Below are 18,397 nucleotides of genomic sequence, written 5' to 3'. Positions count from 1 at the left end.
TTAATCCCATTAAATACAATTTATTTTGTTTGATAAGTTTTAAATATGCACCAATAATAGTAATTTTTTTTTTTTAAAAAGTGTGATTATAAACAAAACAAGCAGGACAGTATCCAGGTAGTGATAGGAATGGTAGTGGTAAGTGAGGAGAAATTTTAAAGAAGAAAAATCACAATGGCATTTGTGTGTAGGAGGAAAACTTCATTATATTGAAAACCTGTTTTTTCAATTAATGGTCCATACATTAATTGTATTCACCAAATGTAAATTCCATTAGGTTTTTTTATTTTTTTCAATTCACCTAATACAAACAAAATCTGCTTTCAAATATATTGCTCAGTTTCTTATAGAAGGAAAGGATTAACATGTAGACTATAAATTCTTTCAAAAGCCTAAATATTTGGCTCTCACTATGCTTTTTTTTTAAATTAAGTTTATTTATTTATTTTGAGAGAGAGCACAAGTCGGGGAGGAGCAGAGAGAAGGAGAGACAGAATCCCAAGCAGGCTTCATGCCATCAGTGCTGAGCCCATTGCAGGACTCGAACTCATGAACTGTCATGAACTGTGAGATCATGACCTGAGCTGAGATCACGAGTCAGATGCTTAAGCAACTGTGCCACTGAGGCACCCCCGCACCCCCACCCAACACTCAAACTTTTAAAAATATTGATTGCTATATTATCAATCCAAGAAAGTTTCTAGTCACATTCTGAACACTGATTAAATGAAGAAGCAGAATGTAGTTCTAATGACCTGAAGATACTAGGATGACATAAAATCCTGGGTGATGTGCTCTCACATGGGGGACACATAGGTTGTATCATGAAATTATAGGTATAACTTTGATAACTTATTTATAAATTTGGTTTTACTACATATTAACATAAAGTTATTGAGTAAGAAACTTTTGCAATCCTTTAATGCTGTTTGAATCATTCTATAATATGTCACATAAATCAATATTGGTTCAGTGTGGGAGAAGACAAAGATAAGCAGTAAAACAGACTAGAAAATACAGAATCCCAATATCAGTGATGAATTTCTATGTGGAAGAACAAAAGTGGAACACAATAGAGGGTTAATTAAGGTGGTAGAGTATTAAGGGGCCCTGGACTTGCCTTGTTCCTCGAACATAGTTAGAATAACATCAAATCATTTCCAACATTTAGGAAATTGATCTGAGGATTAAGAGAAGTATATCCACAATTGGAGGGCGAGAACTTGTCAGGTATGAAGTGCAGAGATGTGAACTGGGGGAGAGAAGCCCACAGTGGCACAGGGAGAGGAGAGAGTGAGCTGGAGAGAAACAGCAGCACATAGAGTTCCTACTAGAAAAAACACTTCGCCAAAATGGGGAGTTGGGAGGAACTGACTATTGCAAGTTTTTACAAACAGAAGAGCTCAAAATTCTGAGATTTTAGGAGTCCACAACCTATGCTATAGTCAAGCCATACGGGCAGTGGTGCTCCTGGAGAGAAGGAAGGTGGAGGTATCCCCTGTGTTGCATGGGGAGAAAACATTCCCCTTCTTGGAGTACATACAGAGGAGGATATATTGCTTCTCCAAGGGCAAAAGACCCGGAGAGCATCATTGAATGGCCATTCATCAGCAAGGGACAGAAGTGCATGGAGAGGGCAGGTAACTTGGTCACTGTTTTTCACTGTACTTCAACCCAAGCATCTGTGAGGTCATGCAGCTGATTTTCTGGGACAAAATGGCACCAGACATAGCCCAGTGAAGTCTCCTCCAGAGGAAGGGAGTGGGTCCACACCTTGTCAGGCTCTTTAAGATTTGGAGTTTTGAATCCCAACCATGCCAGAGATAAAACACAGGAGATTGTGGTGCCAGGTGTTTGAGGGCCTGGCACAGGCAGGTATCTGACAGAAGTCTGAAACCCAAGAGGGGAGTTGGTTCACTTGTCTTTAAGGGTTTCCTGAATAGGGGTGGGTGAGAGCTCCCCTCTCCAGGAAGGAGAGAGTGGGATGGTGTCATCTTCACCCCACCCACCAGCACTGTTGGAGTTCAGTGGACTTTGCTCAGTGAGCAAAAAAAAAAAGTGCCCGCAATGCAGGCTGGAGCCACTTATACCAAACCCCAACCTCTGCATATTGCAGGTGCATCTTAAGGCAGGTCTGACTGTGAACCAGTGCAGAAAGCCTGTCGCACATGGAACAAATGCATGCGCCAAGTGTACACATCATAGAGTGCTCCAAAGTGTGAGTTTCAGTTCTGATAGAAATAGGACCAGGATTTCTTTTTTTTCATTCTTTAGATTCAGGCTTGTAGTTTTTGTTTGTTTGGTTGTTTTTACATTTGCTTCCTTTTTTTTTTTCTCTCTCTCTCGTTTTCTTTGAAATCAGGCTTATAGTTTTTTGTTTGGTGTTTTGTTAGTTCCTTTTCATTTTCTCTTTTTTTGGATCGGGCTTATTTTAACAAACAAATCAAAGCACACCTAGTTAAAGGTCCAAACAATCCTCCGTGCAAGAAAGGATGAACTCTACAGAGGACTGACCTGTGGAAAAGAGCAGCAAAAACACAACAGCAAAGTGCACAAAGCACACACCAGAAACACTTCCTGAAGTGCTATGCCCTGGACAGTGTATGAACCCTTCTTAATATAGCATTACTGTCAGGAGCAGGAAACATAACAAGCTTTCATAACATGAAGAAAGAGAAACCTAGACAAAATGACATGACAGAAGGATTCTGTTCAAAAGACAGATCAAGAAGAAACCACATGTAGGGATTTGCTCAAAAACAGATGTAAGCCGTATATCTGAACAAGAATTTAGAACAACAGTCATAAGAATGCTAGCTGGGCTCGGAAAAAGCATAGAAGACACCAGATAAAATACTTAAAAACTAATCAGGTCAAAATAAAAAAATGCCAGTATAACTGAAATGCAAAACTGGATGTAATCATAATGAAGATGGAAGAGACAGAGGAATGGATAGGTAATACAGAAGATAAAATTACGGAAAATAATGAAGCTGAAAAGAAGGGGGAAAGGAAACTATTAGATCATGAATATATACTTAAGTGATCCACAAAGCATAATAATATCTGTATAAAAGGAGTCCCAGAAGAAGAAGAGTGAGAAAAAGAAGGTTTATTTGAACAAATTACAGCTGAGGACTTCACTAATTTGAGGAAGGAAACAGGCATTCAAATCCAAGAGGCCAAGAACTCCCCTCAGAATCAACAAAAACAGGACAATACCAAGACACATCATAGTGAAACTTGCAAAATACAAAGATTGAGAATTCTGAAAGCAACTGGGGACAAAACGTCCTTAATGTACAAGGGTAGATGCATAAGGTTAGCAGCAGACCTGTCCACAGAAAACTGGCAGGCCATAAGAGAGGAGCATGATATATATAATATGCTAAGTGGGAAAAATACGCAGCCAAGAATACTTTATCTAGCAAGGAAGGAGAGAGAGAGTTCCCAACACAAGGAAAAACTAACGGAGTTTGTAAACAGTAAACCAGCTCTGCAAGAATTATTGAAGGCGACACTTGGGGAAGAGAGACAAAGGCAACAAAGACTAGTAGCAACAGAGACAATGTACAGGAATAGTGACTTTCTGGGTAGCACGATGGTACTAAATTCATATCAACAATTACTCTGAATGTAAATGGACTAAATCCTCCAATACACATGATACACATAGGGTATCATAATGGATAAAAACCAAGACTTATTGATATACTTCTTACAAAAGACTCATTTTAGACACCTTCATATTGGAAATGAGGAAATAGCCATTTATCATGCTAATGGAGAATGTGATACACCACATTAATAAAAGAAAGTATAAGAACCATGTGATCTTCTCAGTAGTTACAGAAAAAGCATTTGACAAAACACAGTATCCTTTCTTAACAAAAACCCTCAAGAAAGTAGGGATAAATGGAACTTACCTCAATATCATAAAGGCCATATGCAAAAGACCCATAGCTAATATCATCCTCAATGGAGAAAAACTGAGAGGTTTTCCCCTAAGGTCAAGAACACAACAGGGTTGTCCACTCTGACCACTGTTGTTCAGCTTGGTACTAGAAGTCCTAGCCTCAGATATCAGATAATAAAAAGAAATAAAAGGCATCCAACTTGGCAAGGAGGAAGTCAAACTTTCACACTTCATGGATGATACTATACTTTATGTAGAAAACCTGAAAGACTTCACCATAAAATTTCTAGAACTGATACGTGAATTCAACAAAGTCACAGAATATAATCTCAATGTACAGAAATTGGTTGTATTTCTATACACCAACAAAGAAGCAGCAAAAAGAGAAATCAAGGAATCAATACCATTTACAATTGCACCAAAAACCATAAGATACCTAGCAATCAACCTAACCAAAGAAGTAAAAGATCTGTACTCTGAAAACTATACAACACTAATGAAATAAATTGTAGACACAAATGGAAAACCTTCCATGTTCATGGATTGGAAGAGCAAGTACTGTTAAAATGTCTGTTCTACCCAAAACAATCTACATATTTCATGTTATCATAATAACATTGGCATCTTTCGCAGAGCTAGAAGAAACATTCCAAAACTTGTATGTAACCAAAAAATACCCCAAATATCCAAAGTAATGTTGAACAAGAAAAGCAAAGTGGAGGCATCACAATTCTAGATTTCAAACTGTATTACAAAACTCTAATCATCAAGAGGGTATGGTACTGGCACAAAACAAATAGATCAGTGGAACAGAATAGAGAACCCAGAAATGGATCCACAACTTTATCATCAACAAATCTTTGACAAACAAGGAAAGAATATCCAATGTAAAAAAGACAGTCTCTTCAACAAATGGTGTTGGGAAAACTGGACAGCCACATACAGAAGAATGAACCTGGACAACTTTCTTATACACAAAAATAAATTCAAAATGGATAAAAGGCCTAAATGTGAGACAGGAAACCATCAAAATTTTAGAGGAGAACACAAGCAACAAACTTTGACCTCAGCCAGAGCAACTTCTTACTAGACACATCACTGAAGGCAAGGGACACAAAAGCAAAATTGAACTATTGGGACTTCATTGAGATAAAAAGCTGCTGCACAATGAAAGAAACAATCCACAAAACTACAAGGCAACCTATGGAATGAGAGAAGATATTTACAAGTGACATATCAGATAAAGGTCTAGTGTCCAAATTATAAAGAACTTATCAAACTGAACATCCAAAAAATATATATAATAATCGAGTTAAGAAATGGGCAGAAGACATGAACAGATATTTCTTCAAAGAAGACATACAAATGGCTACACTATCAACAACAGCCAGATTATGGAAAGAGCCCAAATGTCCATCGACTGATGAATGAATAAAGAAAATGTGGTATATACATATACAATGAAATATTATTCAGCTATCAGAAAGATTGAAATATTGCAATTTGCAATGATGTGGATAGAGTGGGAATGTATTATGCTAAGCAAAATAAATCAGTCAGAGAAAGAAAAACAGCCTATGATTTCACTCATGTGAGTTTAAGAAACAAAACAGATGAACATAGGGGAAGGGAAGGAAGTTAAACAAGATAAAAACGGGGAGGCAAACCAAAAGAGACTCTTAACTATAGAGAATAAACTGAGGGTTGCCTTAGGGGAAGTGGGTGAGGGAATGGGGTAAATGTGTGATGGGCTTTAAGGAGGGCAGTTGTGGTGAGCACTGGGTACTATATGTAGGTGATGAGCCACTAAATTCTACTCCTGAAACCAATACTACAGGTATATGTTAACTAACTTGAATTCAAATAAAAACTTGAGGAAAATAAAGTGGAACACCATATTATATGATAAATAAAAATAAGTTGTAAAAATACTAAAGATATGAATAATAATTCAAGAATAATTAAAAATATTAAAAGAAATTTTAGGAGTAAGCAATATGTCTCACTTGTCCTGTGACAAGAACCAGGTAGTGTTTTCCATTGCTACCTGTTAAACAGGCTCTCACAGGGAAGAAAGTGTTCCAGAGAATGAACAGTTTTTACAGAGAATGAATATTTGTACATTTTGTGAAAGTTCAGAAGATTTAGATTAACATATAGACAGGAATCATGAATTTTAACATCAAGGAATGCAGGGAGTAGAAGCATTGATGGCTAGATTAAAGACAACATGATTTTCTTTCAGGCTGCTCATTTACAAACCAGGTATACAACATGCATTTGGTGGGCCATAAATCAGGCTTTCGGTTTCAGTAAAGTTTATGTACACTCGTGCTGACTTGGAAAGAAATCTAAACGGCTTCCTTTAAAGACCAGGCCTTTAAAGAATTTTTCTCTCATCGGGCTTTAGCTTGTATTGTTTCTCCTCCTTGCTGAAATATTCAGGCATGGTGTTAAAGGTCATGACTCCAGGGATTTAGTTTGTGAACTTCTGCCTTATGAAGCAACAGGAGGAAGATTGCTGTCCTCTCTGCAGGTGTTTGCATCACACACAATTCGGAATTATCTGATCTTCTGTGGGTGTTTGAGTGTTTTTTCCAGTACCTTTCCCCTCTCAGCCTAACTATACCAGGTCAGACTTGTGTTTTCTTTAAATACCTTTATAGATGGATGTCCAAATAATGTATTGTGTAAACCAAGGTAATTGTGAAGGTGATGACCTCAGGTGAGAAGAACATATGATCACCCTCTACAGCATGGAGCGTTTCCCCAGTTCCTTCAGGATAGACTTCAATTTCCCACATTTGTCTTACAAAGCCTGTCTTTGTCTCCAGGTCTGTCTGTCTCCGTGGCTTTAGCTGCTGTATATAATTAGACCACCAAGCCAACATCTTCTGCATGCCTGAGGCTTTCCTTGTGCCAGGAAGATGCTACCTCTTATCCTCCTCAAACACCAGAGAAGCACATATGCAGCTTTCCATTCACTTCTTAAGAGGTATTTAACTGCTCTATGATAGGTTTTTGTGACCCTTTCTCAGTAGAATTCACCACTGAAATAAAGAGAAAAGAATGTGTACAAATGCACATGTACATACATTCATATGCATAGACTATGTCTCTATACAGCTGTTCTTTCATTTATTGGTGAGAGCTAGGAAAAATGGAGAATTTGCCATGGATGCATAACTCATAAATTTTAGGATTATTTTTAGAATTTAGCACAGATTTTCCCCTGTTGTTTAAATGGCTCTCTATACTTGTTAATGTCTATTTCGTTCTTAGTATTTTCTATTTCAATTGAGTCTTTTTTTGATATTTAGTTGTTTAGAGATTTTTTTTTTTACTTTTTAACCTAATTGTGATGAGACCTGAGAATATGGTCAGTATGTTACAGTCCTACAAAACTTCTTGAGATTAGGGTTATTGCATAACATGTGATCAATTTGTGTATGCGTTCATATGCATTTCTAAAGAATATTAATCTTTAATTGTTCGTTGAAACAGTCCACTTATACCATGAGTTTGAGCTTGTTAATGTGCTGTATAAATCTTCCACATCTTTCCTAAAACTTTTATCTACTTGATCTCTTAATGATAGGAAAGAGGTATTAAAATTCTCTCATTAATGCAGTGAATTTTCAGTTTCTTTTTGAGTTTTATGTTTTTTCCGTCCCTATTTTGAGGCTAGTTTACTAGAGTATGGAATTGATCTGTCATCTAGGTGCATAAAAATTTTTTGTCACTATTTGGTGAGTTTCTTTATAGTTTCTTTATCTATCTATAGTTTCTTTATCTATCTATCTATCTATCTATCTATAGTTTCTTTATCTGTCTATAGGCAAGAAATGATTCTTGCCTCGAGCAATGTAGCTATACCAGCTGCCACCTAGACCATATGTTTCTTGAAATATGTTTTGTAATATGTTGAATGCCAATATTTTTGCATACCATATTTTAGATTTGATTTCTGTGACCAATATATGGATATTTAAGAATGCTATCAGACTATGTTTATTCTATTTTTACGCTATATTAAAGCAACTCTTATTATGGTTCTAGTCATGAGAATTACTGCCCATTTTTTAAAATGTGGGCTTAAAAAAGCCCATAACAGTGAATTTATCACATTAACCATTTTTAAGTGTACAGTTCAGTAGAAGTGTTAAATATCTTCACGTTGTTTTACAACAGATCACTAGAACTTTTTTTATCTTGTATCACTGAAATTCTTCACCAACTGAATACTAATTCCCCTCTTTCCTGCCCAGAGGCCTTGGCAATAGCTTTTTACTTTCTGTTTCTATCAAGTTGACTGTCTTAGATACTTCATATGAGTAAAATCTGACAATATTTGTTCTTTTGTGACTGGCTGACTCTTGCTTGGCATAATGTCCTCAAGTTTCATTCATGTTGTAGCACATGACATGATTTCCTTCTTTTTAAAAGCTGCATAGTATTCTAATATATGTATATGCCATATTTTCATTATCCAGTTATCTGTTGTTGGATATTTGGGTTGCTTCCGCCTTTTGGTTATGGGGAATAATGCTGCAGTGAACATGGGTGTGCAAATATCTCTTTGAGATTCTGCTTTTCATTCTCTTTCATTTCACTCAGAAGTGAGATGGCTGGATCACATGATAATTCTACTTTTAATTTTATGAGTAATCTTCATACCGTTTCCACATGACTGCACCATCTTACATTTACATTAATGTAACCCGGTGCACAAGTATTCCATTTCTCCATATCCTCACACCCACATGTTATGTTTTGTTTTTCTGAATAATAGCCATACTAATGCTATAAGGTGATATCGCACTGTGGTTTTCATTGGCATTTGTCTTATGAATGGAGATGTTGAACATGTTTTTGTGTGCTTTTTGGCCATCTGTATATCATATTTGGAGGACTGTTTATTCAAGTTTTTTGCCCAGTTTTTAAGGATGTTGTTTGTTTTTGTTGTTTGGTGGTAGAAGTTGTCTATATATTCTAGATATTAACCTCTTATCAGATATATGATTTGAAAATATTTTCTCCCATTCCACTGGTTTTCTTTTCACTCTGCTTTTTTTTTAAGTTTATTTATTTACTTAGAGAGAGAGAGAGAGAGAGAGAGAGAGAGAGAACAAGCAGAGCAGGGGCAGAGAGAAAAGAGAGAAAGAATCTCAAGCAGGTTCTGCCCTGTCATCACAGAGCCCAGGGTGGGGCTCGAATTCATGAACCGTGATATCACAACCTGAGCTGAAACCAAGAGTTGGATGCATAACTGACTGAGCCTCTAGGGCACCCCCACTCTTCACTCTGTTGATTGACTCCTTTGATTCCCTGAAAAATTTTAGTTTAATTTTTGTATATTTTCCTTTCACTGACTGTGCTTATGGTGTTATATCCAAGAAATCATGGCCAAATCCAATTTCCCCATGTTTTCTTCTAGTTGAATAGTTTTATGTCTTATATTAGGTTATGGAGTTAATTTTTTTTATATGTTGTTAGACTATGTTTATTTGAAAACACTTTTTACTGTAAAATCCAACAGATATGATAAACCACATTAAACAAGTATATAGTTAATGAATTAAGATACTGTGAAGACCCGTATCAACCGCCATTCTGGTTAAGAAATGCAACTTTGCCAAGTTACCCATGTGCCCATCCTTGTGTCACAATTAAATCACTACTCTCCCCTCTTTCCAAGTGGAACCACTGTCCTGAATTTTAGTTATAGCTTCACTGCATTTCTATATAATATTATCACCCAACTGTGAATCCCTAGAAACTCTAATGTATTCTTTCACAACTTGAAACATGGCAGTGTTCTGAATCAATCTCCAAGTACGCTTCATACTTTTTTTTTTTTTCCTTTGGCCACTGGGCTCTCCTACAAGTACACTTTATTTCTAATTTATCTGTGGAAGAATCTCAGCCTGTACGGTTTCCTACAGTCTAGATTTTGCTGACTGCGCACTTCTTGGCAGTTTACCATGTTCCTCTGTCTTCTGTGTTTCCTGGGGATTATCAGTTGGAATCCAGAGGTTTGACCAGACTTAGGTTCAATCTGTTTAGCAAGAATATATCTGGCGGGGCTTTATTTCATCAGGAAACACGTATTTGTCACTACATGTTAGGTTAAAAGCCATCGAGGCTGAAAATACAGATTTATTAATTCAATGGAGATTGCAAAATGATATTTTAATTGGATTATTTCTTTTATACATTACCTTGAAAGTATTATACAAGATGGTTACCTTCATTTTTAGTATTTATTTCCTTGTATTCATTTCCTCTTTTCAAGATAACGAATTGATTCCCTGTTATCTTCAGGATGTAATCAACCGATTAATTAAAAAAAACATATCAGTACACATTTGAGAATTAAAGCCTATTTTATTGCTTAATTTCTCTTTTTTTAAAGCATTTTTTGTTTATTTATTTTATTTGAGAGAGTGCAAGGGAACAGGGGCGGGGCAGAGAGACAAGGAGAGAGAGAATCCCTATGTGGGGCTTGACCCCACAAGTGATGTGATTATCACCTGAGCCAAAATCAAGAGTTGGACACTCAACTGACTGAGCCATCCAGGTGCCCCATGTTGATTAATTTCGTGTTAAAGTAGTTCAGTATTCCCTCTTTGGGCCAGTGGAAGCTCCTTGCAGTCCTATTGATATGACTCTTGGTATGATATTCTTTGCAACCTGATATGTCAATATTTTCCAGGCTCATTTTACACATTTTATGAAAGGGATCTTGGATTAGCCATTAATCCCAGATCCCTGGTTTTCCTTTAATATTTGATTTATTTTAATGGTGGTGATATTTCAATACCACAATCTGAGCAGTAGGGTTATTCAGCGGGCAAAACTAGGAATTTTTACGAATACCTATTTTAAAAGAAAAAATAATTCTTGATATCCTTGATAGTAATTGCAGTTTGTTATTTCCATCTCAAATTCAAGACCATAGGGTTTTTACTTGATCTCTTTAGTATCACTTCCCTTTTTTTCCACACTGACAACCCAAGAATCTAGGCACTTGGGGAAACATATATATAAGAGAATAAAGACATCCCATAATTTTTTTTAATGTTTATTTTGAGAGAGAGAGAAAAGGAGTTTTAGCGGAGAAGGGGCAGAGTTAGGGAGAGAGAGAATCCCAAGCAAGCTCAGTGCTGTCAGCACAAAGCCCTACATAGGGCTTGAACTCTTGAACTGTGATATCATGACCTGAATGGAAATCAGGAGTCTGGTGCCTAACCAACTGAGCCATCCAGACACCCCTGTCCCACAATTTCTTACTTGTTTTTACTCACCTTACAAATTTAGTGGTCTTAGAATAACAATATGAACATCACCAACACTAATTTTGATGACTAAAAACAGTTAAATTTTTTTTTCTCTCTGATCTTTCTTTTCTTCCTTACTTGATCTGCTTTCACCTTTTGGTGCTATTAGACTACAATGCCCTTACTACTACACCCGCCCCTTTTTAACCATAATTGAACACTGACTCTACAATAACAATATATTTAATAATGTTAAGCAGTATTTAGGTTGTCTCACTATTAATTTTGATTACATGAAGCTCATTCTCTACTAGATTTCTTACGAAACACTCTTGGTACAATACACTGATTTATTATATGTTGAATAATTCCAGATATTAAATTATTTAGTCACATTATTTCTATTAAGTATGTTATATATGTATTATATTTTCTCCTGACATGAATAATGATAATTAAGTTCTCATGATAGTCTAATTATTTCCTTCATAAGCCAAATGACTTTTTGCCTGAAGATATAATTTCTTTCCTTTGTTCTTTTCAGTATAGTAACTTACAAGAATATATCTTGCTGTTGGCTATTCTGGTTCAATATTCTCAGGTACACAAAAGCAGTCTCTAATTATGTATTTTCAAGGTTTTGTTTTAATTTTAGGAAAGTTTCTTCAATTATAGTTTTTAATATTTTTCTCTTGTTTTAATTTTTTTAATAACTGCAATTGTCCAACTTGTCATTTCTTTGCCTATCTTTAAATTTGTCACTTTCCCTTGAATATCATTTATCTCTTTTATTTTTAAAGAATGTTTTATTTATTTTTTTCTTGAGAGAGAGCGAGAGAGCGGGAGAGAGTGTGAGAGACAGAGGCAGAGAGAGAATCTCAAGCAAGCTCCACACTATCAGCACAGAGTTCAACACGGGGCTTGATCTCACAAACCCTGAGATCATGAACTGAGCTGAAATCAAGAGTCGGATGCTTAACTAACTGAGCCACCCAGACGACCCCTTCTTTTCTTTTTAATATTTAATTTTTTCCTTTTCCACATTGCATTTCTTGATCTAAATGGTTAGTTGTGTTTATTTCTTTCTGTTTCTTCTATTTTAGTTTTCTTGTCTATGTTGTATATTTTGTATGAGACTTGGACTTTGATACTTTTCTTCTTCACCATTTTTTTTTAATTTGGTTTTTTGAACTTGTAGAAAGAGACAGTTCAGATATTTTCTTCTAATATCAATAGTTCCTGCTTCAGTTTTTATGAAGTGTTAAAAAGTAGAGTGTCTTGCTTTCAGATATTTTCTGATTCAGTAGTAACTTCCACTGGCCCCAGATGGGAAGTATGGAACTCTTTTATTATTTTTCAAGATTGTTTTGTCTATTTGGAGCCCCATGCAATTCCATACAAATTGAAAGATTGGCTTTTCCACTTATGTGGAAAAGACTGTTGGAATTTTGATAGGAATTGCATTAAATCTATAGATTACTTTGGGTTGTATTGACATCTTAACAATGTTAAGTCTACCTATCCATGAGCATGTTATGTCTTTCTATTTTTTTAATGTATTTTAAAGTTTCTTTCAGCACTGTTTTATAGTTTTCAACATGCAAGCTTCTCACCTCCTTGGTTAGAGTTATTCCTAAGTATGTAAGTCTTTTCATTGCTATTATAAACAGAATTACTTTCCTAATTTCCTTTGTAATTGCTAATGAACAGCTATATGTTGGTCTAGTACTCTGCAACTTTGCTGAATTATTTTATTAACTCTGGTATCTTTCTTGTGGGTTTACTGGGTTTTCTATATCTCTGATCATGTCAATTGCAGGAGTGCCTGGGTGGCTTAGTCAGTTGAGTGTCTGACTCTTGATTTCAGCTCAGGTCATGATCTCACGGTTTGTGAGTTTGAGCCCCACATCAGGCTCTGCACTGACAGTGTGGGTCCTGCTTTGGGTTCTCTCCCTCTGTCTCTCTCTTTCTTTCTCTCCATTGCTTGCTCTCTCTCAGTCTCAAAATAAACATTTTTAAAAAGACCATGTAAATTGCAAATCAAGATAGCTTTGTCTCTTCCTTTCCAATTTGGATTGGCTTTTCTTTTCTTATCTGGTAGCTCTACCTAGAACTTCCAGTGTAGTGTCAAGTAATAGAGGTGAAGCAGGATCCTTGTCTTGTCCTTGACCTATTTATGTTTTATTTGTAATGCCTAACTGGCATAATACATTGATGTTAATGTTGTTTGTGGTTTGTCTTAGTCTGCTATAAAAAAACAAACAAACAAAACCAAACTGTAGACTGAGTAGCTAAAAGACAAACATGTATTTCTCAGTATTCTGGAGTCAGAAAATCCCAAGATCAAGGTTCAGCAGATTTGCTGTTTGGTGAGGGACTGCTTCCTGGTTCACAGACAGCCATCTCCTTGTTGTGTCCTCACTGGCAAAAGGGGCAAAGGAGCTGTCTGAAGTCTCTTTTATAAGGGCACCATCCCACTTATGAGGGATCTACTTTCATGACATAATCAGCTCCCCAGAGGTCACTTCCTAATACAATCACTTTGATCATTAAATTTTCAGCATGTAAATTTTGGGGGAACAGAAACATTCAGTCTATAACAGGGTTTAAAGAAATATTTGTACATACCATTAAGAGAGATTTATGCCTACTATGTAAATTCAGTTTAGTGTTACTGGGACTATGGCAAAAGTCTACACTTCTTTAGGAGGGTGTAAAGAAAGGGAAATTGATCAATCCTATCTGTCAGGGATCACAAAAAGCATCATAGAAGTGACTGCCTTGAATATTCAAAGCAGGAAAAGTGTTTGATAAGCAGGTATAAGCAGAGAGAACTTGAGAAGCTTTTTCTAGGAAAAGAGATACAACAAAAGCTCCAGAGGGCTTATACGGCTTGTTGCTATAGGATAACTTTCAGTAGTTGAAGTTGACCTGGATTGTAGGATCAAAGGAGAGACTCTGTGAAGATGACTAGAAACATACAATGTGCTACGGAAAAATTTGGATTTTATCTTGGAGGAAATGGGAAAAATATAAAGATGTTTGAGATTGTCCAATCTGCATAGAATTGAGATGATACTCCACAGATGTTAGTTGACTGATTATAATATTGTGTGGTGGAAACCTGTGGGGAAACTAAGCACACTTTGCTGTCAACTGAGTGCATGATGTTTTTGTAATCTCACAAGCCAAAGGCCAAAAAATGCCAAAAGAAATTATTGTATGCAAAAAACACTACCTTTCTTTCATTTAGTGAGTAAAATAAAATGAAGATTAAAGACAGACCTAGTACGATGCAGTTGACAGCTCTTTAAAGTAGGAAAAGACCTACAGCCATTGAATCTTGGAGGAGATGGTATTAGTTTTATTCCTTCTTCATGTTGTGCATCTGATATGTTCTCCTTCCATACTGAACAATGGTGACCCAAGGGACTTGCAAAATTGTGAAAGTTGGAGATCTTTAGAAACCTAGGGCTGAATCTAAGGAACTGCAAAGTGAAATAAATTTGGGGGGCATTTTCTCCTTGTCTTCACCCCTCTCTCTAGCTCTTCAGATGCTTTTAACATTTGACTACTGTCAGAGATCTAAAGTCCCGCTATAACCTCACTACATAGATCTGGGTCTTCTTGGAGGATCCCATATTCTTAAGTTACCTCTTTTCTTTGATGTCAGCAATAATAAAATAATACTAGTAATATTACACAGGTAATATTTCTTGATTGCTTACTATGTGTTAGGCAAACTGTGTGATCAAAGTAATTCAGTCATTACATCAGATACCTCTGTTCATCTTTCCAAATATGAGAAAAAACCATGTCATGACAATAGCAGGTAATATTTCTTGATTGCTTACTATGTGTTAGGCAAACTGCCATGATCAAAGTAATTCAGTCATTACATCAGATGCCTCTGCTCATTTTTCAAAATATGAGAAAAAACCACATCAGCTACATGATATCTGGGTTTTGAAAGATTCCAAACACCTTCTGCATACTTCTTGGCATACTTTGATTATATCTCCTAACTGCTTCTGATTAGGGCCTTCATGTTCATACAGGTACAGCAAATATTTAGCCTGATAACATTATTTCTGTTTCTTCCCAGTCCCCTTCTGTGAGTGTGTGTGTGTGCATGCATATGTGCATGGGGTGGGGGTGGAGTAGGAGAGACATGTGATGTGAAGGCAGAAACTTTATCTTAACTTTAACTCTATTCTCCTCTCAGTCTTTGTCATCAATGACCACTCCTGATTTTAGTTTTCAAACTTCATTGTTGTCGGTGAACTTGAGATTTCCCCCTTCCCAATATTTGTAAGCATTAATTAATCACTTAACTTGTTTATACATTAATTTATTAAAAATATGTATTTAGCAATTGAATGTGATCAAAGAATTACATAATTAGGGTAGGTCTGTTAGTACCAGTTTCTCCAGGAAAGTTCCAGTTTAAATGCATTATTAATAGTGAAAGCACTTTTTATAGTGTTGTAGTTTGAAAAACAAATAATATTCCTAAATTACTCCTGGGGGATTCAGGGAAACTGCAATGTAAATGAAAAAAAATAAAAATTGTAGTAATAAAGTTTAGGAGAGACTTTGAAGTTAATACTTATGCTTTCAAGAGGTCCAGTATATACTTAAATTAGACTCCTGATTGAATTTAATTCTATCACTAAAATTTACTTTCTTTAAGTCCCAATCTCTGGGAATGAGCTTGAGAATTGTGGATTTATTGATTTATGACTGTTCTTTTAATTCCTAGGGCCTAACAGATCATACAGAAAATCTCCAGTGCCTTACATCTCTAAAGAACATTGAAATGATCAGCTTTATGGACAGGAGCTTCTCAGGCTATCTTAGGTTGCAGCAAGCGTAAGTCCAATATTTGTGCTTGTGGTTGCCTGCCACACTAGGCTACTTGGTGTAGATTGATTTTAAAGATTTACCAATTAACCATTAGAATAAAGTCACTATACAATCTCTTTAAAAAGTGTTTCCTGAGATACTTATACCGAGCCTTGTTGTACTTCTGACTATTAAAGTTCCAACTTGATGAATAATGTCATGTGGAAAAGTCCCCACACCCCTTATCTTTTAGCTCAAATTTTGGTCCAGCACAACAAGCAACAGAGTTAGTAATCCATGCTAATTTCATGAGCCAGGATCTTGATGAAATATTAGCTAGTTTTTTTTTTTTAAAACCTCTTCTTACAAAATGCTGCAACCAACCAATCACAAAATTGGATTTTGTGGCTTATTAAGAATTCTCATCTAGGCTCTGACTCACACCTATGGTGCTTTAGGAAGATGACAGCATCACAGGGTGAAGAAACACTGTGGGAGCTGCTTAATAATAATTAAGGCTTGAACTAATGTTTTGCAGTATCTGTCTCAGAATCTCTTTTTCTCAGCACTGTGGAGACTGGAGAAAGGGATATTATGGGGTTCAAAGCTCTCTGTTTGGGTCTGTTTTGTGCTCTCTGTGCTTCTTACATTTATATCACCATTCCAGGCAACATTGAAGAATACTGGAAAGTAATAGCCTTATTTACAGTTGCTAAAACCTGCACATTTATGGTAAGATTAACATTTTTTCTTCTGGATATTGGGATGCCTTGTTGACTAAAAATCAGTGCTTTTGAACTTTTTAGAAATTACTGTTTTGAAATAACCATTGCTTCTTTTTTAGAAAAAATTAATTACACAAAATTAACTTAAGTTATAAAACTAGCTATATCTACATCTGTGCAAACAGAGTGGGACAGAATTCTTGCTTCTAAGGAGTTTGTATCCAGATGTAAAGTTTGTGCATACTGTGATATGCATAAGTGGTATTCTTGACAGGAAAGCTTTGAAGCTTACTTGATACCTTACGTTTGAATTATATTTAACGTATTTGAGTTTCCAGTTATATTTTACTTATATATAAGTGATACTTATCAACATTATTGAGACTTGTGCCTATTTGGTGTTAATTTAGGGCTCTCAGTATTTCATTGGTTTCCACTGCTTATCTTTTTTTTAATTTTTTAAGGTTTATTCATGTTTTAGAGACAGAGACAGAGCATGAGTGGGGGAGGGGGAGAGAGAGACGGAGACACAGAATCCAAAGCAGGCTCCAGACTGTGAGCTGTCAGCACAGAGCCCGATGCAGGGCTCGAACCCACGAACTGTGAGATCATGACCTGAGCTAAAGTCGTACACTGAACCAACTGAGCCACCCAGGTGCCACTCCATTGCTTATCTTTAATCAAAATTTCTAGATTTCAGAGATTGTCTGACTTGAAATATGCAGGGTCAATTATGAATTCAAGCAAAAACAGCTCTTGGTAAGGGAGAGATATGGTTAGAATAGCATTTTTCAGCTCTTAGAATACACAGGTTTTCAGTAATGTATACTTCTCTGAATCCCCACTACCTTCCGACTATTTGGACCAGTTTACAGAGGAGGAAAAGAAGTTCAGAGGATCTCACACAGCTAGAAAGTGACCACTTCAAAATTTGAAGCCACAAATGCCTCATTCCAAAACTTGTACTCTCTCTGCCAAACCAAGTGGCTCCCAGAAAGGTCATTTGATGACGGAAACAGTAAGAAGCTGAAAGGAGAAGACAAATCAGCAGCAAATGATTAGAGAAGAGAGAACAATCTATGATATAAGGAGAGGCTGTCCCATGGTACTTTGCACAGCAGACAGTGGTTCTGTGAAAACGCAACCATCTCCTGTCTGCATCTGCCGAGTCCTGCTGTTTCTCTCCCTGATCACTTCTAGCGGCTGACCTTAAGCATAACTGCCTCTTTCTCCAATGCTCCTACTCCTTGATTTAACGTAACATGAAAGAAGATGTGGGGAAACAAGTGCCGACTCCATAGTCTTTTCCTTTTTCAGCTACAAATTATTCCCACCATTGTCCATCTATAACACAATTATGCACTTTATAGATTTCACATTGTATATGGATTGTTCTTTATTTTTACAAAGATGCTAAGAAGAGCACCCATGTATTTACTTGCAAGATTATTCTAGTAAAATTAACAGTCCTTGGCTGTTCTCAAAACAACAACAACAACAACAACAACAACCAATTTTATTCTTGTCAGTACTGAATTTTGTAACTCAAAGTTGAGATACCAGAAGATAGATTACTGTATCATAGGAAATGGAAGTGAAAAGTAAAGTTTTTGAGGAAGTAATCTTGATAA

At 36.2% G+C, this 18,397-nt stretch overlaps 1 protein-coding gene across 1 annotated transcript in view; it reads left to right on the top strand.

Annotated features, from left to right (window-relative positions):
- The first annotated feature begins 6,917 nt into the window (after positions 1 to 6,917).
- Positions 6,918 to 18,397, top strand: part of LOC106975180 (arylacetamide deacetylase-like 2) — a 48,076-nt gene continuing 36,596 nt past the window's right edge. The window contains 1 exon segment of the mRNA XM_015072483.3: positions 6,918 to 16,773. Coding sequence (XP_014927969.2) covers positions 16,636 to 16,773 — 138 coding nt within the window. The 5' untranslated portion in view covers positions 6,918 to 16,635.

This window comes from Acinonyx jubatus, chromosome C2 (genome assembly GCF_027475565.1).
Source record: "Acinonyx jubatus isolate Ajub_Pintada_27869175 chromosome C2, VMU_Ajub_asm_v1.0, whole genome shotgun sequence".
NCBI classification, from domain to species: domain Eukaryota; kingdom Metazoa; phylum Chordata; class Mammalia; order Carnivora; family Felidae; genus Acinonyx; species Acinonyx jubatus.
The sequence above is the reverse complement of the archived record's forward strand: the minus strand, read 5'-3'. Positions and strand labels throughout refer to the sequence as shown.